Source organism: Phacochoerus africanus, chromosome 10 (genome assembly GCF_016906955.1).
Source record: "Phacochoerus africanus isolate WHEZ1 chromosome 10, ROS_Pafr_v1, whole genome shotgun sequence".
Lineage (NCBI taxonomy): Eukaryota > Metazoa > Chordata > Mammalia > Artiodactyla > Suidae > Phacochoerus > Phacochoerus africanus.
This window is the reverse complement of record NC_062553.1, coordinates 71,073,252-71,094,827: the sequence shown is the minus strand read 5'-3', so window position 1 is coordinate 71,094,827 and position 21,576 is coordinate 71,073,252. Positions and strand designations below refer to the sequence as shown.

Genomic DNA, 21,576 nt, shown 5'->3' with positions numbered 1-21,576 from the left:
GCTGGATCCTCAACCCACTGGGCCACAGCGGGAACTCCCCCTGTAAACATTTTTTTTTTTGGTCTTTTTAGGGCTGCACCTGCAGCACATGGATGTTCCTGGGCTAGGGAGTCTAATCGGAGCTGTCGCCACCGTCCTGCACCACAGCCACAGCAACACAGGATCCGAGCCGTGTCTTTGACCTACCCCACAGCTCACGGCAACGCCGGATCCTCAACCCACTGAGCAAGGCCAGGGATAGAACCCGCAACCTCATGGTTCCTAGTCAGATTCGTTTCTGTTACACCACGACGGGAACTCCATAATTTCTTTTAAAATTCACTTTGTAAATACACCTTGCTCTGTAAGTTTTCTAGTGACAATAAAAGGGTGTCAGTAATGTCTCCAATTGTTTTATAACAATCTGAATTTATTTAAATGTTCTTTAATTTGGAAGAGGCAGTTGATTCTTCTGGCATCTCAGTATGGATTTTTAGAACTTTTCTTGCATAAATATCCTGTGATCATAAAAAGTAGGGGATAAGAATAATGTCCTTGTCGCTTCTCTTTTGCAAAACAAATAACCTATAAACCGACATGTTCACTGCTGAGAAGGAAAACAATTTCTAGTCAGTGGTGTTTAAGATGCTGAAATCTGTTTCTAGTCTTTTCTGAGGCCTTGGCTTCTTTTACATCAGCATGTCTGGGGCTTCTGTCTTCTCTCAGCTTTCCTCGGAGGAGCTCCCGCTCCAGAATCTTCTTCCGGGGAAATAATTGTAATGAGGAGGAAGGCGACCGTGTGGCCAAACAAACGGATAGAACTGAAAACGGTGGTTGCAGGTCGGAGGGAAGAAAGGTGTGTATGGGAACCTAATGTAGACTCTGGGCCTTCGTGGCGGAAAAAAATAGAAGGGACGCCTGGGGGTCCTTGGGATGGGCTGGCTCCTTGTCACCGGGCTCCTTGTGGTGGGGGGCGGGGTGAGTGTGAAGATCTGGCAGTCTGTAGGGTCTGCATTGTTCTGCGAGTCTCCAGGGGGGGTGGCCACCTCTTCTTGTCCTGGGGGGGAGAAGAGTGCAAGTCAGGAGACAGGCTTGCTGGCGGGAGCAGAGGGCGAGTCTGCAGGTGGGAGCAGGGGAGGAAGGAGAGAGCCCCAGAGTCTCAAAGCAAGTTTGAAAGAACTACCCAGGTCAGTAAAATGAGACCTGGACCGCTTCTTATGCCCCAGCAATTCAACTCTGGGGAATTTACCCAAGAAATGAGTGCTAATGTCTACAAAAGGCTAGTTCAAGGACGTTCACAGCAGCCTTATTCATATTAACCCCACCCTGGAAGGGATACCAATGTCCATCAGTAGGAGACTGGATCAACCAACTGTGTGTATTCATACAGTGAAAGGCTATGCTGCAGTGAAAAGGAAGAATTACCAATACAACAACACGGATGCATTAAAAAAAAATCAAGTCAAAAATGGAGTTTCCATTGTGGTTCAATGGTTAACGAATCTGACTAGATTTGATCCCTGGCCTTGCTCAGAGGGTTAAGGATCCGGTGTTGCTGTGAGCTGTGGTGTAGGCCAGCAGCTGCAGCTCTGATTCAACCCCTAGCCTGGGAACCTCCATATGCCTCGGGTACGGCCCTAAAAAGCAGAAGAAAAAAAAATCAAGTTAAAAAATGAGTTAGCTTAATAGGGTTAGGGTGGGTGTTATTTAGTGGACAAAGTAACCAGTGGATTCTTTAGAGCAGGGTGGTTGTTACATGAATATGGGGATACACATTTATATTTATACACAGCTACCTACATACACAAAAATACACATGTACACACGTGTTTCTATGCACACACACATACATGTAAAACAAGATCAATCTGTACCTTTAAGATTTTGTGCATTCGATTGTGCATAAATTATAAATAAAAAAATTCATTGTAAAAAAGAATTAAATAAGTTCTAAGAAAATAAAAATAATTGCCCCTGCCCCCTCCCGAAGTCCATTAATCCAAAAAATCTGCTTCACTTCTGCAAGTGCGATCACCCCCCGGAAGAGACAGGGAGGGGCCCCCTGCATGCAGTGGGGGGAGGAGCACTAAGGACCGGGGTGAAGTTAGCTTCTGAGAAGAAATTCATATCAGTTTCCAGGGTCAAGGTCTTCCCTCCAGCTGTATCATTCCCTCAAACTGACTATGAAAAAGCAAGCTTTCCTTTAGAAAATTATTCTGTCCCTCCCGTGGAGACTTACCAATACAGGCCTGCTGAGTGGGAATGGTGGGGAAATGAATTCCTCACAAGAAGTTAAGACTACTGAGGCACTTTAGAGCTAGATTTCCTTTTACCTTTAGAACAGCAGAATTCAGATTTCTTGGTTGTATTGGATTTTTTTTTTGGTCTTTTTTTCTTTTTTAACTCTCCAAGGCAATCTACAGATTTTTTAAATTCCTTTTTTAAATTACTTAATGAGTTTTTATTACATTTATAGGTGTACAGCAATCATCACAACCAAATTGTACAGCCTTAGTCTTTTTTTTTTTTTTTTTTTTTTAGGACTGCACCTGGGGCATATGGAAGTTCCCAGGCTAGGGGTCAAATCAGAGCTATAGCCGCTGGCCTATGCCACAGCCACAGCAATGCCAGATCTGAGCCATGCCTTTGACCCACACCACAGCTCATGGCAGTGCCGGATCCTTAACCCACTGAGAGAGACCAGGGATTGAACCTGCCTCATGGATACTAGTTGGATTCATTTCTTCTGAGCCATGACCTGCATATGCTTTTTGACTGCCTACACTCCTAGCCCGTTCTAGAGATTCTGTTTTCACCCACAATCCCTGGAAAGGCCAGTCCTACACCCCTATGGTGGTGGCTGATTGGACAACTGTTTGATACTCAACTCATTCACTGGCTGGCCAGTGACCAATCAGATTCTCATTTGAGAATTTCAACAAAGAGACACAGCCAATGAAAGATGTTAGTGGAAGGTATACGGCATAGGTATACGTGCATGGAAACACGTGTGTACATGTGTATTTTTGTGTATGTAGGTAGCTGTGTATAAATATAAATGTGTATCCCCATATTCATGTAACAACCACCCTGCTCTAAAGAATCCACTGGTTACTTTGTCCACTAAATAACACCCACCCTAACCCTATTAAGCTAACTCATTTTTTAACTTGATTTTTTTTTTTTCTCCTGCTTTTTAGGGCCGTACCCGAGGCATATGGAGGTTCCCAGGCTAGGGGCTGGAGTGTCAGCTGTTGGCCAGTTGAATGTTGAATAAACAGAGAAGGCAATCTTTCCATAACTGTAAAGTGGAGAAGGCCTCTCAAAGAGAAGAAGAGACATGAGACCATGTGGTAACAGTGATGATGAGAGTAACCTTGGCACCTGACCTTCCAAGGCTGGTCTTTCTGAGGGCTGGCTGTACTTCAGGTTCTTAGAAATGTCCACATACTTATCATTCCACCTCCAGCTCTTTTCTTCTTTTAAGCCAGTTCGAATGGCTGTCTGTCTCTCTCCTTTTCTTTTTCTTTCTTTTTTTTTTTTTGTCTTTTGCCTTTTCTAGGGCCGCTCCCTCGGCATATGGAGGTTCCCAGGCTAGGGGTTGAATCGGAGCCGTAGCCACCGGCCTACGCCACAGCCACAGCAACTCGGGTTCCGAGCTGCGTCTGTGACCTACACCACAGCTCACGGCAACACCGGATCCTTAACCCACTGAGCAAGGCCAGGGATTGAAACTGCAACCTCATGGTTCCTAGTCAGATTCGTTAACCACCGCACCACGATGGGAACTCCGTGTATCTTGAATTAAATACCAACCCTCTCTCCCATCCCCACCCAGGATACTAAGTATTAAAATCTTAGGGTTGAAACTAGATTAAGACATTTCAAATAACAGAAGGTGATTAAATCCCATATTACTCATTCTTTCCTCCTCTACAGTCAGATCAGTTCTGAACTTTTGTAACAAGAAAATTTTTGCTGAGAATCCAGTCTTAGGGGGAGAAGCTAGCCTTATTCTTCAATTCCATTTTGACATTTTGCTATCAGATCAGGCTTAGTGGGACCTTGGCTCTGCCCCTCAGTAAGCTGTATTGAAGCTTTTAAAAACACACACCCAGAGTTCCCATTGTGGCTCAACAGGTTAAGAGATTGACTAGTGTCCATGAGGATGTGGGTTTGATCCCTGGCCTCGCTCGGTGGGTTAAGGATCCAATGTTGCCATAAGCTGTGGTGTAGGTCGAAGATGTAGCTCAGATCTGGTATTGCTGTGGCTGTGGCATAGGCCAGTGGCTACAGCTCTGATTCAACCCCTAGCCTGGGAACCTCCACATGCTGTCGTGGGTGCGGCCCTAAAAAGACAATTAAAAAAATAAATAAAAGCACACACCCCTTATGTTCATTTCTTTTTTGGGGGGGATGGTGCTGCATCTGTGGCACATGGAGATTCCCAGGCTAGAGGTCCAATCAGAGCTACAACCGCCAGCCTACACCACAGCCACAGCAACACAGGATTTGAGCCCTGTCTGAGACCTATACCACAGCTCACAGCAATGCCGGATTCTTAACCCATGGAGCGAGGCCAGGGATTGAACCCAAGTTCTCATGGATGCTAGTCGAGGCCAGGGATCGAACCGACGTCCTCATGGATGCTAGTCGGGTTCGTTAACCTCTGAGTCACTACGGGAACTCCTCATTTCATTTCTTAAAACTGAGGCTACTCTCCAAATCCTCCAGACAGTGGGTGTTAGAGTCTCTAGTCAGTGTTTCTCTGACTCCGGGAGCATCTGATATTATTCACTGCTCTCTTCTGGGAATTTTCAAGACTCAAGATGGAGATATAAGTTTGTCCCAGTAACTGGCTCACATAAAACCACATTCTCCCAGCAGACTAGACACATGGTGACTATTTCAAGTCCCCCGTTGGCCAGCTCAAGTGCTCTAAAATGTGAGAGCCTCAGGGATTGACTTGGGAAACTGCTACAGGTTTTTTGCAAGGTTCAGGACACACAGGGGAGTGAGTGGCTTGATGCTGTGCCTGGTCTCCAAGAAGCTAACACAGCTCATCCATCCTTTTGTCCACCCCTGTCCTGCTTCACTCCCCCTATCGGCTCACCTGTCACATTCTCCTCAGAGCCCCTTCAAGTTTCTCATTCTTATTCATTCAGTGGAAGACTTCTCTTCAAAATTCTCTCTCCCTTTCTAGGCAGATTACTTAGCTCCACATTTTAGGGAGAAAACATCAGCGACCTGCCATGAACTTCTTCGGTTTCTACTTCTCTCACTTCAAAGAGAACTCTACCCATTTCTGACTCCATCCCCACCCCCCCACCTGTTTAATCCATTGGAATCTGACTCTGTTTCTTCTAGTCCACAAAAACTACTTTGACAAAAATCATCGGAGTTCCTGTTGCGGTGCGGTGGAAGCAAACCCAACTAATATTCATGAGGACTCGGGTTCGATCCCTGGCCTCGCTCAGTGGGTCAGGAAACTGGCATTGTCATGAGCTGTGGTCGAAGATGCGGCTCAGATCCTGTGTTGCTGTGGCTCTGGTGTAGGATGGCAGCTTTTGCTCTGAGTTGACCCCTAGCCTGGAAACTTCCATATGCTGCAGGTGTGGCCCTATTAAAAAAAATTATCAACAATCCTGGGGTTTAAAAAGTTGGTTCAAGAAGTTTAAGTGGTGCAGGGGTTTAGGAATCCAACTGCAGTGGCTCAGGTTGCTGCAGAGTTGTTAGTTCAATCCCAGCCTGGTGCAGTGGGTTAAGGGATCTGCATTGCAGATTGCAGCTGTGGCTTGGATTCCACCCCTGGCCTGGAACTTCTATATGCCATGCACACAGCCATTAAAAAAAAAAAAAGAAAAGGAGTTCCCATCGTGGCTCAGTGGTTAACGAATCCGACTAGCATCCATGAGGACACAGGTTTGACCCCTGGTCTCTGTCAGTGGGTTAAGGATCCGGCGTTGCTGTGAGTTGTGGTGTAGGTCACGGACGCAGCTTGGATCCTGTGTTGCTGTGGCTGTGCTGTAGGCTGGTGGCTACAGCTCCGATTAGACCCCTAGCCTGGGAACCTCCATATGCCATGGGCACAGCCCTAAAAAGACAAAAAATAAAAAACAAACAAATACAACAACAAAAAAAGTCTGCTCCTGCCGCATAGCCACCGTTTCCTGCCCTCTCTGACTGGCTTACACCATTGCAGATTTCAGGTCTGTTTCCTCCGGGAGGCCCTCCCTTCCCTGAGGCTGGCTTACCACCCCTGGCAAGATGCTTTCCTAGCACCCTCTGAGTCCACTTTCATCTCACTCCTCAGTCTGATTACTTTTCAGTGGTCATATTCCTCCTCCACCGCAATATCCGTGTGACCAGCCTGTAAACCGTGGTCTCCTTGTCACTGGCACAGCACAACAATGGACTTCAATCAACTGAGAGAAGTCTCAGTTTCCCTAATTGCAAAAATTACCATGTTCCTACCCCTCAGGGATAATGTGATCATTAATAAGCAACTGTTCTTCATTGTGTAGCACACTGACATGACACCCGAGGCCCTGAATGTCAAAGACCAGAGTTCTCCTGCAAATCTCATTAGACCAAAGTAGGTCAAATATTAAATGCAGACCGAAAGCATTTTTTTTTTTTGTCTTTTTGCTATTTCTTGGGCTGCTCCCTCGGCATATGGAGGTTCCCAGGCTAGGGGTCAAATCGGAGCTGTAGCCGCCAGTCTACGCCATAGCCACAGCGATGCTGGATCTGAGCCACGCCTGCAACCTACACCACAGCTCACGGCAACGCCAGATTGTTAACCCACTGAGCAAGGGCAGGGATCGAACCTGCAACCTCATAGTCGGATTCGTTAACCACTGCGCCACGATGGGAACTCCTGAAAGCATTTTGAGAGGCAGGATAGCACAGTGTTCAAAAGCCTCAGATCCCTGAGCGATGCCATTTAATAACTGTGACCACCGACAGCTTCCTTAACTTCTCCAAGGCTTCTTTTCTTTATTTATAAAATGGAGAAAATAACACCGCCTATCTCATTGGCTTGTTGTAACATCTGGAATAAGATACGTAAAGGGCTCAGATCGTGCCTGACACACAGCATGCATTTAGTAGGTGTGAGCTGCTGTTATTACTAATCTTGAATGTTATGGAAAATTCTGTTAGCATGAAACGTCATTTTCTTGGATCCAGATGGTTATATTGTATTCATAAAATCTGTGCACTATTGATAGGACTGAAGGGTAAAGATGTTGTTACAACCGGACCTCCATGGAGACAAGGACTGTTGACTCTCCTGGTCACTGCTATGTCCCTAGTACCTAGAATAGCCCCTGGCTTAGAGTGCTGCTCGGTGGTGACAATTCTTTTTTTTTTTTTTTGTCTTTTTGCTGTTTCTAGGGCCGCTCCTGAGGCATATGGAGGTTCTGAGGCTAGGGGTCGAATTGGAGCTGTAGCCACTGGCCTACACCACAGCCACAGCAACACCAGATCCGAGCCATGTCTGTGACCTACACCACAGCTCACGGCAATACCAGATCCTTAACCCACTGAGCGAGGCCAGGGATCGAACCCACAACCTCATGGTTCCTAGTCAGATTCGTTAACCACTGAGCCACGATGGGAACTCCTCGGTGGTGACAATTTATAGTGGGAATTGAATGAACGGCAGGGAGATGTTGAGTGTAGATGTTCCTCTCTGCAGATTTTTGTGAAGCTCAGTGAGTATTTAATTCCTGTCCCAGAAAAACTGTAGTAATAACAACGTTCAAAATTAGAGGATAGGTGTACCTGTCACGGTGCAGCAGAAATGAATCCGACTAGGAACCACGAGGTTGCAGGTTCAATCCCTGGCCTCACTCAGTGGGTTAAAGATCTGGCGTTGCCATGAGCTGTGGTGTAGGTCACAGGGGCAGCTCGGATCCCATGTTGCTGTGGCTGTGGTGTGGGCTGGCAGCTGCAGCTCATATTTGACCCCTAGCCTGGAACTTCCATATGCCATGGATGTGGCCCTAAAACACAAACAAAATTACAGGATAATAAAAAAATCAAGCCAGAATATTGCTTGGAGTTTGGACATCAGTTTTAAGTGGGTTTATTATAGTCTAGACATGAAAGTCATGGTACACCAACAACTAGTACTTGTTTTAAAAAGTAAGGATGAGATGACTTTTCAAAAAAAAAAAAAAGGAATTATCTGGAGTCTGTGGTTCTTTGGGCAGACAATAGCTGGTTTGTAGTGAACTACCCTGACTTTTAACAGAAGTAAGCTTTATGCTTGACATGTAAGTATACGGTGCTTCCTTTATACATGGAGAATTAGAAACATTCTCAGGTGCTTTCAGAGTCAAGCCAGAAAGAAACATAAACCCTGTGATTAATTTGCTCACAACTGCAACTTAATTCATTTTGTAGACTCACTGAATGACTGGCTATTTTGGTCAAATCTCTAATTTTACAGATAAAGACTTTGGAGCCCAGTTCGCACAAGTTCACACAGGCCTCTTTCAGTCCTAGGCTGCAAGTCTAGTCATTTCAACAGTGTGCAGGTTACTGTGTTAGGTGCTGTGGCAATGCAGAGATGATAAAGACACAGGGAGGTGTGGGGAGGCGCTGCCAATGCATGGATCTGTAATACAGAGCAGAATGTAGTGAGCTCTGTGGTTGATGAACAAATTGCTAGAAGAATTCAAAGAGATTGGAGAGTGCATGATTGCAGATTTTAAAACTGTCTTAAGAAAACCTTTGTGGAGTTCCCGTCGTGGCACAGTAGAAACGAATCCGACTAGGAACCACGTGGTTGAGGTTCGATCTCTGGTCTCGCTCAGCAGGTTAAGGATCCCACATTGCTGTGAGCTGTGGTGTAGGTCGCAGACGAGGCTTGGATCCTTTGTTGCTGTGGCTGTGGCTGTGGCTGGCAGCTGCAGCTCTGATTAGACCCCTAGCCTGGGAACCTCCATATGCCGCAGGTGCGGCCCTAAAAAGACAAAAAACAAAAACAAAAAAAACCAAATCCAAAGCAAAGAAAACCTTTGTGAGGATAATACTATAGTGACATTAAATGTCATTATGAGAAGCAGAATTTTGATAAACAGAGGTGGGAACAGGAAGGCGGGAGGAGAAAGAACGAGATGGGTTGGAGAGCTACACGTGCCCCTGACTGGCAGAGCCAGGGCGTAGGTAAGCAGGTGATGACCTGGAACCTGGGCTGCCTGGAGAGGGTGAAACTGCATTGGAAGGACTTGGAGGCCAGTCTGAGAGACAGTGGGGAAGGGTAAGCCCAAATCAGAAATCACACGTTAAAGGCGTTAGTTTTTCAGGAGTTCCCGTCGTGGCGCAGTGGTTAACGAATCTGACTAGGAACCATGAGGTTTGGGTTCGATCTTTGACCTTGCTCAGTCGGTTAAGGATCTGGCGTTGCCATGAGCTGTGGTGTGGGGTCGCAGACGTGGCTCGGATCCTAAGTTGCTGTGGCTCTGGTGTAGGCCGGTGGCTACAGCTCTGATTAGACCTCTAGCCTGGGAACCTCCATGTGCCGAGGGAGCAGCCCTAGAAAAAAAACACAAAAAGACCAAAAAAAAAAAAGGTGTTTGTTTTTCAGACGTGTATAAACCTCTAATCTCCTTATTACTTAGCTGCATATTTACAAGGTTTCCTGGAGAGGGGTTCACTTTCTGAAAAGGGGTCAGAGGACAAGTTCTATTTTACAGGGCCTCTTTCGGATGTTGCTTTTAGCAGGCGATGCTTGCAGGTCGAGTCCTGGGAACCACGGCAGGTGTTCTGGGTTATCTATGGCTCCTTGCCTCCTGATGGCTCCAGTTCACCCAGAGATTGGACTAGGTGGTCTCGGTGGTGTCACCACCAGCCCTGACGTCACTGCCCTTCTCTGCTCTGCCGGGAGCTTTTGGGACATGGGGACAGAGGACTCAGTTTGTCTCCTGCTGATCCTTTTCTTTCCTGTCCCCAGGGTTTGCAAACCAATTCTGTGGCTCAGGTGACCTGGAAAGTTTGTAATCGGGGAAAGGAAAGCGCTAGGAGCAGTGGAGAAATGGAATCTAATGGAATCCTAAAGAAAGAAGTCTATGTCCACCTCTGTGGCCCCAAGACACAGCTGACTAGATATGATTAAAGAATGAATAGAGACTCAACACCCACCACGTGCAAATTACTGTGCCGCTGGGGATAGAAAGAGGTGGACATTGTATAAATTGTTAGCTCTATAACAATAACTACTAGTATTCATACAGTGCTGGAAGCAGGGAGATCTTGCATGAGAGCTCATTTGGTCCTCACAACCCCGCTAATAATGAGTGTCATTGATGCTGTCGCTTCACATACAAGGAGACATGGCAGAGAGGTTAAGGGCATCTAAAGTCGCAGAGCTAGGGCGGAGACTAGGACCAAGGTCTTCAGATGATAAAGTTCAGCCTCTTTCTCCTTAACCACCCAGGCTGACGGGAGCTGACGTAAATATCCCAATCCATGGATGTGTATAATCATGGAGCCAAATTTTGTCTTTTCACACAACTTATTAATTAGTGGGCCCACAGGAGAATAAAAACAAACCCCTTACCTTCTGCCACAGTTACCACCAACCAGCAGACCCATAGCCAGGAGGAGAAGCAGAGTCTGGGAGCCATGGCTTCCACCCCGAGCAGTCACTGCCTTGAAGCCATCGTGGCTTTAAAGGGGTTGGTGAGTCACCCACAGCCTGATTCAGGGAGCCTGCATTTGCATAGTGGACCACAGTGATCAGGGCTTGTGGTGTGAGGGGAAGAGGTCAGCAAAGAAACACCAGACAGTGTTTATCAACCAGAGCTCCGTGTAATGACAGCTGAGCATCATTCATCTCTCCTTGGGGTTGGATTGCGGATGACCACGCCCTCACCATCCTTTTAATTCCTTCAGATCTTCTCCCCCTGTTAGCGCCATCTCTCTGTTTGTGTGGATAGGTCTCCCTCAGCAAGAGAAAGACCCGGTCCAGGAAATACTCAGCACGGCTTTGCTCTGTGTGGCTTACTTACTTCACAAAGCCAAACAGGATGGGAGGACCCTATCCAAAGGCTTCGTGACCCAGGTGGATTGAAGAGGTTGTTGGCAGACCTCCGTTCAGAGGGGATGACTTCTCTTCTCTGCTCTTGTCCAGGAGCCAAGGGCAGCAGAGTTATAAAACTGTCTTTTCCTGTAGCTGTCAAGGTCAAGGTCTAAGCGAACATGAAATTTTAGGGAGATTAGGTTCGTGAGTTGTCCTTCCAGGGCTCCCTCTAATTCATCGAATAGCTCATAAGATGCTGGGTTTGTCTGTCAGCTGTTGGAGGCGTGGAGGGGGCTGGGGGTGGGGGTGGGGGGTCACAAGAGCATGGACCTTGGACCAAGAGATTATCAGACGAAGTGATGTAAGTCAGAAAGAGAATGACAACTATCACGTGATATCATGTATTTGTGGAATCTAAAATATGATACAAATGAACTTCTTGACGATGGCAGCCGCACAGACACTGAGAACAGACTTGTGGTTGCCAAGCGGGGAGGGAGGCAGGAGGGAAGGAATGGAAGTTGGGGACTAGTGGATGCAACTAGTGCATTTGGGATGGATAAACAAGTCCTACTGTGTAGCACAGGGAACTATATTCAATATCTTGTGATTAATGTGTATCTTGTCATATGCGTATGTCATTGTGCTTTACAGTAGAAATTAACACAATGTTTTAAATCCATTATATCTCAGTAATTAAATTTATAAAAAAAAAAAGGAGCTTGGAGTTAGGAAAAATTGGCTCCAATTGTGTCTCATTTTTTACCAGCTGGGCAATCATGATGAGTCTCTGAGAGGCCCGGTCTGTGAAATGGGGCTTGCAGTATTTCCCTCAGGGGATTGTTGTGATGAATAAAAAAGGTAATTGACATAAAGCTCCACCTACAGGGCCTGGTGCTCCAACGGGAGTTGTTGTGGCTGCAATTAAATTACAGTGAGTCCCATTCTTTGTTCTCTTAGATTATGCTTGCTGACTCATTGCATTGCTCAGCGGCCTCTGGGTTGAGCAGAAGAGTCCCTGGCCATTGCAGAAAGAACAAAACAGCGCAGTTCTTGGCTCTGAAGGGCGGACTATCTAGCCAGGCAGACTGTGCAAACTGAGAACCAAAGTGAGTAAGAACGCAAACACTCCCCAACTAGACAATGGTAAATTCCACAGGCTTGATGCTAATCCTAGGCAAACGTCTAGAAACAGATGATTAAATGGGCGATTTGTCAGCAGCCCGGAGAGGAAGGAGGGCACATTGAAAGGAGCTCAGTTCCTGAGAGTCGGCAGCTCTGTTGATCCCATGTCCTGAGCCACATCCAGGTCTGGTGTAGGTGCTTGGGCTAAAGATAGGGTTCCTGCTCCCATGGAGTTTCCAGTCTGGCAGGGACATTAAACACTAAGGAACAAGAAAGGGTTTGAGTGTTAAGAGAAAGGAAGTACTGGAGGCTATGAAGTCGAGAAACATAATGAATTTTACGTCAATAGGTGTGACTCATACTGCCATGCCGACAAAATTAGATTCACATGCTCTCTTAACTACTGCCCTGTGTTCTGTTTTATGCATTTCTTGCAAATTTTTTTTTGTCTTTTTTTTTTTTTTTTTTTTTTGCTATTTCTTGGGCCGCTCCTGCGGCATATGGAGGTTCCCAGGCTAGGGGTCGAATTGGAGCTGTGGCCACCAGCCTACACCAGAGCCACAGCAACGCGGGATCCGAGCCGCGTCTGCAACATACACCACAGCTCACGGCAACGCCAGATCGTTAACCCACTGAGCAAGGGCAGGGACCGAACCCTCAACCTCATGGTTCCTAGTCGGATTCGTTAACCACTGCGCCACGACGGGAACTCCCATTTCTTGCAAATTATTTAAGAAAATTTTCTGTTGAGAGTTCCCATCATGGCTCAGTGGTTAAGGAATCTGCCTAGGAAGCATGAGGTTGTGGGTTCGATCCCTTGCCTTGCTCAGCAGGCTAAGGATCCGGCATTGCCCTGAGCTGTGGTGTAGGTTGCAGATGCAGCTCGGATCCCGCGTTGCTGTGGCTCTGGCGTAGGCTGGTGGCCTCAGCTTGGATTGGACCCCTAGCCTGGGAACCTCCATATGCTGCGGGTGCGGCCTTAGAGAAAGGCAAAACAAAACAAAACAAAAAAAGACAACTTTCTGTTGATGGACACCGCACTATTTCTACTGATTACTAGAAATTTTCTTTCCGGTATTGGATTTCTGCTGACCTTTCATTTGATGTTTTGTCCAAATTAAAGAACCCAAGCAAAACGGTATACCTGTTTTTCTCTGTATCTGTTGTCCTGAAATTAATAAAAGAAACAAAACGGCAAAGAGAGTGAAATTTTTAAAAATTTCTTCAAATTCTTATTTGAGGCATTCCCATGTGGTTCAGTGGGTTAAGAACCTGACATAGTGTCCATGAGGGTGTGGGTTCCATCTCTGGGCTCAATCAGTGGGTTAAGGGTCCAGCGTTGCCAGCCAGCAGCCTGTATAGGTCACAAATGGGCTCGGATCTGGCACTACTGTGGCTGTGGTGTAGGCCGGACACTGCAGCTCCGATTCAGCCCCTAGCCTGGGAACCTCCATATGCTACAGATGCAGCCTTAAAAAAAAAAATTCTTTTTTGGCTGAAAATTTCTAACTTTTCTCTTTACTGTTGGAATAGGGAGTAAGTCTTGCCAGTCTTGTGTGTATACTCTAGTTTAGACCAGCGGCGTCAGAAAGGTTGGTCTGCTCTAGCTGCAGCTTGGACGGATGCTTTGCTGAACTTCCTTTCACGCACTCAAGGGCTCCCAGGTGTCGGCCTGAGGGATGCTTGGCTTCACCTGGCCTTCCTCATCTCTGCTGGCCTGATGGGATGAAGTCCCCATTTTGCTGCCAGGCCTTGGAGAAGCAAAGATGAGCTAGAGTTATGTCCATTGGGGTTAGTCTCCTGCTGCAGAAACTGCTGCAGCTGTCCGGGAGAGATGGTCCGCTCACTCGGCCTTGGTGAGTAAGGGTGACGCTGCCAGGAGGTCCTCCATGAGTCAGGGTTACGGGTAGCAGGGGGAGTGGTGGGTACCAGGCCTGCCGGAGTCAGGCTGAGGGAGTAGCAGCTGGCGCTGCGAGCGAGGCTTACCTCCCGGAGGCCTGGGGGTGGAAGGACTGGAGCACATACTTGGGGAATCTGAAGTTTCTGTGGTTGGCGCCGATTTGAAGGTGCTGCTTCAGGGTGGCCTGTATGACTCTAGGCTTGCTAGGACATCTTCTATGGGGACTTCTCCGAAAAGGGATTGCAAGCAGCTTAGACATAACTCGAGCTCCACCCTTTTGCAAATCAGGAGGCCTGGAGAAGTTTCCTAGAGTCGTCTCCGTGATTTAACAGCAGAAAGGTCGTAACATCCAGGTCAGGGGCAGAGTAAAGCCCAGTACAGGAGATCCCTCGTTTATCAATGGCTTGAACAGCATTAAACCAGCAGGATAAATTAGTGTTCTAGTCCCGGCCTTGCCATCCATTAGCTGGGAGACCTGGACCAGTCAGCCCCACTGACCTCAGTTTCCTCATCTGTACAATAGATCATTTTCTGTATTCTAAAAGCATCGTTATTCCAATTATTGTCCATGCATTAGTTAAGCTATTTAATTGCCAAAATAACTCAAAGAGTTAGAAACTACTGTCATCGCCACTTAAAAGATGAGAAAATGAAGGTACAGAGAGGCCGAGTCAGGTGGCTCATAAGTGGCAGAGCCATGGTAGGAACTCAGGCAGTTTGGCTCTAGAATCCTTGCCCTCACACTGTGCTAGGTGGGCTCTGGGCCCCTGGTTGTCCACCTGCTGAGGGAAAAGCTCTGTGAAAGGATCCTTAAAATGCACCCATGGCTGTAGGACCAAAACTTGGTTTGTTAAAAAGTATTTTTTCAAGGCAAAAATAAATAAGTAAAAAGAGGTGGAGGGGGAATTTACAGAGTAAAAGAGACTTAAAGAGCCACGTCAAACAATACAACTTTTGAACCTTATTTGGGTCCTGCTTCAAATAAATTGCTAAAAAAAAAAATCCACCTGGGGAAATGTGAACACTGACTGGATATTTGATGATATTAAGTGATTCTTGTAGGTGTGACAATGATGAATGACTTTGTGAAAAAAAAAATAGAGTCCTTACCTTTCAGAGATAGGTCCTGAAATACTTACAGATTATATGTTACCTGGGATTACTTCAAAATAATCAGCAGATACAGAGTGAGTGCCGGTATAGTTGCAATAAGGTTGTCCATGTTTAATATCTGTTTAAGCTGGGTAATGGGTGCATTTGAGTTTATTCTCCTCTCTACTTTTGTTTGGAATTTTCCCTTATAAAAAGTCTTTAATAAGTCACTCTGTTAGGAGTTCCTGTTGTGGCTCAGTGGTAACAAGCCCGACTAGCATCCATGAGGACGCAGGTTCGATCGCTGGCCTCGATCAGTGGGTTAAGGTTTTGGTGTTGCCATGAGCTATGGTGTAGGTTGCAGACACAGCTCAGATCCTGAGTTGCTGTGGCTGTGGCGTAGACTGGCAGCTGCATCTCCAATTTGACCCCTGGCCTGGGAACTTCCATGTGCCTTGGGCGAGGGTCCTAAAAGACAAAAAACCAGCCACAGCAACTTGGGACCTGAGCCACATCTTTGACCTACACCGCAGCTCTCGGCAACGCTGAATGCTTTAACCCACCAAGCAAGGCCAGGGATGGATCCTGCATCCTTATGGATACTAGTTGGAGTCTTTTTTTTTTTTTTTGGTCTTTTTAGGGCTGCATCTATGGCATATGGAAGCTCCCAGGCTAGGGGTCAGATTGGAGCTGCAGCTGCCTACCTACGCCACAGCCACAGCAACTTGGGATCTGAGCCACATCTGTGACCTACACCCAAGCTCATGCAGCACTGGTTCCTTAACCCACTAAGCGAGGCCAGGGATTGAACCCACGTCCTAGTGGATACTAGCTGGGTTCATTACTGCTGAGCCACAATGGGATCTCCACTAGTTGGATGCTTAACCCGCTGAGCCACAACAGGAACTCCTGACAATTTAATTTGAATCCCTAGATCCAGCTGTACCTGAAGCCACACACAATGTTTGCATGTGATTTGCTAAAACTGATTCTAAAATATTACCAAACACAATCTTACAGTAGCAAATCACATGGAGAAAAAGATTCTATTTTAAGTCCAGTGTCGCTTGCTAAGTGGAAAGAAGAGCTATGAAGTCTTATATTCTTGTATTTGATTACAAAGTAGACAGGGGTAAAAAATTATGTCCCTTCCAGTGGTTGGGAAAGGTATTTGCAGAACTTAGACCAATCTTTTTCTCATACAGTGCATTCTTCGTGAGAGCTGAGAGCGACCAGGTGACGGGACAGACTCCCTCGCAGGCGGAAGTTGCAGATACCTGGCTGTCTCGGCTCTGTGTGCAGTGAGGTGACTTCACTCTGCGGGTGTAGCCGCCCTGTTTACGCTCGGCGGTAGCATCAGATGGATGAGTTTGTGGTGATGAGTCACTGTGGGCTCTCCCCAGCTCAGACACAGGCTGACTTCACATTTTGGCCTCTAACCACCCCAGCTGGAGCTCCTGAATGGCATGACTGAGGTCTGGCTTCAAGTGTCATGAATGTGCCACAGCAGTCAGCTTGCAGGGAATGGAAATTTCTGGGTCTGGCGTTGTAGGGCCGGGTCCACAACATTGTGTCTCTGTGTAATGTTGAGGCGACATGTCCTTGTATAAAGCAGCTGTGAGAGCATGGGCAAATGAACTTTTCTCTCTTTAATTTCTCTCTTTAATTTTCTCTCTTTAATTCATAGAATGAGGAAAATAATAGAACCCTCCTCACAGGAAGGAGGTTAGATGGATACCAACATTTAGGCGCTCTCAGTGGCCACTGGTGCCTAGTAATTGTCAACTATCACGACTGCTGAACAACAGTAGCTTCCTACCTCTGATGGACATTTCTCTAGAACCCGAAATCTGAAATTAAAACAAAGACAAGACAGACTGTGACGATGTACCAAAATCGTGAGACGTTCTATGCGAGTGTGCCCTGCTTCTCAGACATCCCTACTGGAAGTGCTGATTTTTCGTTTTCTGAGGTACCGAGGCAGCTGGAGAGCTGACCTGGAAGGTTCTCAACAGGCGAGCAGGGGGCGTTTTCTTGAGGGTTCTGTTGGGTGACAGGCAAGCTAAAATCTTGTCACCGCGCCTACCAAGACAGTGGTTTCTGTCAGTTGCAATACTTAAGCTGGCAGGCTTTGACAGAGTTCTTTGAAATATCCTGGAGTTACAGGAAATGGTAGTAATTTAAGATTTGGATCCAGCTTCGGCCAGTGCCTCCAGGAGATGATGAGGGTAACAAGCAGCTCCTTGTTTTTTCAGAAATGGCATGGTTTTGATGTAAATTTGCAGAATGCTGTTAAAATTTTTTCTTTCCTCTCTCACTCACTGCCTGATTTTTTCCCTTCCTCTCCCTCTCTCTCAAACTCCACACCCCCCACCCCACACAGGAAGTATATGCTTCCTTCTCTAGAGCTAACCACTTGCCCTATCATTCCATTCCTTTTATTTATTATTTATTTATTTATTTTTGTTGTTGTTGTTGTTTTAAAATTTTTTTTTTGCTATTTCTTGGGCCGCTCTCACGGCATATGGAGGTTCCCAGGCTAGGGGTCGAATCGGAGCTGTAGCCGCCAGCCTACGCCAGAGCCACAGCAACGCGGGATCCGAGCCGCGTCTGCAACCTACACCACAGCTCACAGCAACGCTAGATCGTTAACCCACTGAGCAAGGGCAGGGATCGAACCCGAAACCTCATGGTTCCTAGTCGGATTCGTTAACCACTGCGCCACGACGGGAACTCCCATTCCTTTTTAAATATATTTATACACACACACCCAGACATTGTTTTGTAGGTGGGTTTAATAGTTTTTTATATAAATGGGACAACATCTTGAGTTGCCTCCTATTTTTTTTTTCACTGCACCTGCAGCATGTGGAAGTTCCTGGGCCAGGGGTTGAACCCGTTACACAGCTATGGCCTGCATCACAGCAGTGGCCACAACGCTGGATCCTTAACCACCGCGCCACAAGGGAACTTCCTAAGTTGCCTTCTAAATCATTTTGTTCACTTAAAATGTCTTTTGTTTCCATATGCTGATATATATATATATATATATATATATATATATATATATATATATCTCTTTCTTTTGAATTGTTGCTTCTTATTGCCTTGTATGGGTGCATCATAGATTTATTTATCAATTCACCACTTGATGGAATTTGGGTTGCTTTCTATTTTCTGCTCTTGCAAATAATCCTCCCACGGCCCTCTTTGGGCACATGTAGAGTACCTTTGTTGTAAGGTGCATTTAAAAATAATTTGCTGAGGTGTTCCCACTGTGGCTCAGTAGGTTAAGAACCTGACTAGTGGGAATTCCTGTTGTGGCTCAGCAGAAACAAATCTGACTAGTATCCATGAGGATGGTGGGTTTGATCCCTAGCCTCGCTCAGTGGGTTAAGGATCTGGTGTTGCCGTGAGCTGTGGTGAAGGTCAAAGACACGGCTCGGATCCAGTGTGGCTGTGGTATAGGCCGGCACCTGTGCCTCCGATTCAACCCCTAGCCTGGGAATTTCCATATGCTGAGGGTGCAGCCCTAAAAAGCAGGGGAAAAAAAAAAAAAAAAAAAAAGGAACCTGACAGTACTGACAGTAGTATCCAAGAGGATGCAGGTTTAATCCCTGGCCTTGCTCAGTGGGTTAAGGATCTGGCATTGCCTTAAGCTGTTTAAGATGCGGTTAGGATTCGGTCCTGAAAAGCAAAACAAAGAAAAACAAAAAACTTGCTGCAAGTGTTTTTAGATTTAAGTTCTAGAATATATTTTCATTTCACTCTAAAATTTGCTGGTCCCTATGAGGCCTTGGTGATTTGATCTTTTGGACTAAACACATGTCATTTGCTGGCTAAAACCATTTCTTGTCTTTTCAACAAAATGAGACAGGATAGGAGTTCCCGTCGTGGCTCAGTGGTTAACAAATCCGACTCGGAACCATGAGGTTGTGGGTTTGATCCCTGGCCTTGCTCAATGGGTTAAGGATTCGGCGTTGCCGTGAGCTGTGGTGTAGGTTGCAGAAGCGGCTCGGATCCCGAGTTGTTGTGGCTCTGGTGTAGACCATCGGCTACAGCTCCGATTCGACCCCTAGCCTGGGAACCTCCATATGCTGCGAGAGCGGCCCAAGAAAATGGCAAAAAGACAAAAAAAAAAAAAAGAGACAGGATAATGGTGATGGCCACAGAAAGGCAGAATGTACATCTCAATAAGGCATTCCCTACTCTTAAGACCCCCACCCCAGGTGTCATAGTGAAAGTGGCAGCCAGAACATTTTTAAAAAAATCCTCAAGATTTCAGAGGTAATTCCCTTCAGCTCTGTAGCCTGGCAACACTTTGTACCATTAGCAGGCCCCCCTCTTTTATAAGCACCAGCACCCTTTATTTTCTAATTAAATTGCATGTTGAGTACACTTTGCTGGCAAGTCTGCAGCTGATGCCTTTCTCCACAGGATGTTAACTACAGTATTTGTGGTTAGCATCTTGCACGGCCTCTATGCCTCACTACCTTTATTTAATAAAACACTTCTTTTTTTGAGTTCCCACCATGGCAGAATCCTAACGCAGCAGCTTGGGTCGCTGAGGAGGTACGGGTTCGATCCTTGGCCCGGTGCAGTGGGTAAAAGGATCTGGTGTAGGTCACAGCTGTGGCTCAAAACTGAATCCCTAGCCTGGGAATTTCCATATGTCACGAGTGCGGCCATAAGTTAAAAAACAAACCAAAAAACCCCCACACCCTCTCAAAAAACCCCACTTCTTCCCCCCCCCCCACTTCTGTTTTAAAAAGCATGAGGCCCAGATTTGCTGAGTCAGATGTGATGTTATTTTTCTTCTTCAACTGTACAAGCATTACTGTAAGGATTTGGGAATTTTTTTTTCTTTGCCTTTTATTTTTTAAGGTCGCACCTGCAACATATGGAATGTAGAAGTTCCCAGGCTAGGGGTCAAATTGGAGCTACAGGTGCCAGCCTGCACCACAGCCACAGCAATGCTGGGTCCATGCTGTGTCTGCGATCTACACCAAAGCTCATGGCAATGCCGGATCTTTAGCCCACTGAGAGAGGCCAGGGATCGAACCTGCCACCTCATGGATACTAGTCAGATTCATTTCCACTGAGCCACGAGGGGAACTCTCGGAATTGGAAAATTATTATCTAACACAAACCTGTCGGAGACTCCTCTACTGTCAACTGACCATGGACCATGGAACTAAATTTAGTTCAAACACTGTTTAGTAAGTGGCTGTCTACGCTGAGGCAGTGTCAAAGTAGCTAGTCCTGGGGAGATAAGAGAGATAAAGGACTCCTGATGCTCCTTTGTTCTAGAATGAAAATCAACACATTGGTTCCTTTCACAGAGAAAATCTTGAGAGAAAAAATGGTGACTACATTAAATCATGGGCTTGATGATATAGTTGGATTTACTTTCTGGTACAGGCGCTTTCACTTGGGCACTGTCCCTAAACTATATGTCTGATGGGCTTTAGGAACTCAAATGAGTAAATGGATGAGTGAATGAGACATATCTGAGATGGAGTAAAATAACTTTTCAGGGTTGACAAGGCAGGATGTGATCAAATAAAATTTTCTCACTCAGTGGGATGAGGTTCCTTGCTTGCTTTTGTTTGTTTGTTTGTTTTTGGTTTTGGTTTTTGGCTTTTCTAGAGCCACTCCCATGGCACATGGAGGTTCCCAGGCTAGGGACTGAATCGGAGCTGTAGCCACTACCTATATCACACAGCCATAGAAACACCAGATCCGAGCCATGTCTGTGACCTACACCACAGCTCAGGGCAACGCCAGATCCTTAACCCACTGAGCAAGGCCAGGGAACCGAACCTTGCAACCTCATGGTTCCTAGTCGAATTCATTAACCACTGCACCACGACAGGAACCCCTTCCTTGCCTGCTTTTGCCTGCCACGGAGGGAAGGTTTATTTAAGGCACCAGGCTCACCTGGCCACTGTTGCCTTGCTACTGTTATCCCCTATCAAGGCATTTTCTCTTGTCGTGTTTTACCCTTCTTCCAGATCTTATCTCCTTTTCTCAGACTCCTGCCATGGGACTTGAGGAAAAAAAAACAATATATGGAAAGCTCATTCTATGGTCTATTAAATACAATTCTCCCTACAACGGGCTGAGGAAGTTATTATAGTCTACTTTGTATTTATTTATTTATTTTTTATTTTTTGTCTTTTTACCATTTCTAGGGCCACACCGTGGCATGGAGGTTCCCAGGCTAGGGGACTAATCGGAGCTGTAGCTGCCGGCCTACACCAGAGCACACAGCAATGAGGGATCCAAGCTGTGTCTGTGACCTACACAGCTCATGGCAACGTCGGATCCTCAACCCACTGAGCATGGCCAGGGATCGAACCCACAACCTCATTGTTCCTAGTTGGATTCGTTAACCGAGGAGCCATGACAGGAACTCCCTATTGTCTACTTTGTAAATGCTCAGAGA

The 21,576-nt window shown here is 46.3% G+C and overlaps 1 protein-coding gene across 1 annotated transcript; it reads right to left on the bottom strand.

The window, feature by feature from the left end:
* Positions 1 to 347: 347 nt before the first annotated feature.
* ODAPH (odontogenesis associated phosphoprotein) lies at positions 348 to 10,732 on the bottom strand. Its single transcript, XM_047798901.1, has 2 exons — positions 10,550 to 10,732; positions 348 to 1,036 (listed from the first exon to the last, which is right to left on the bottom strand). The coding sequence occupies exons 1-2, from the start codon at positions 10,614 to 10,616 to the stop codon at positions 702 to 704; spliced, it is 402 nt and encodes a 133-aa protein (XP_047654857.1). The 5' UTR covers positions 10,617 to 10,732; the 3' UTR covers positions 348 to 701.
* Positions 10,733 to 21,576: the final 10,844 nt, after the last annotated feature.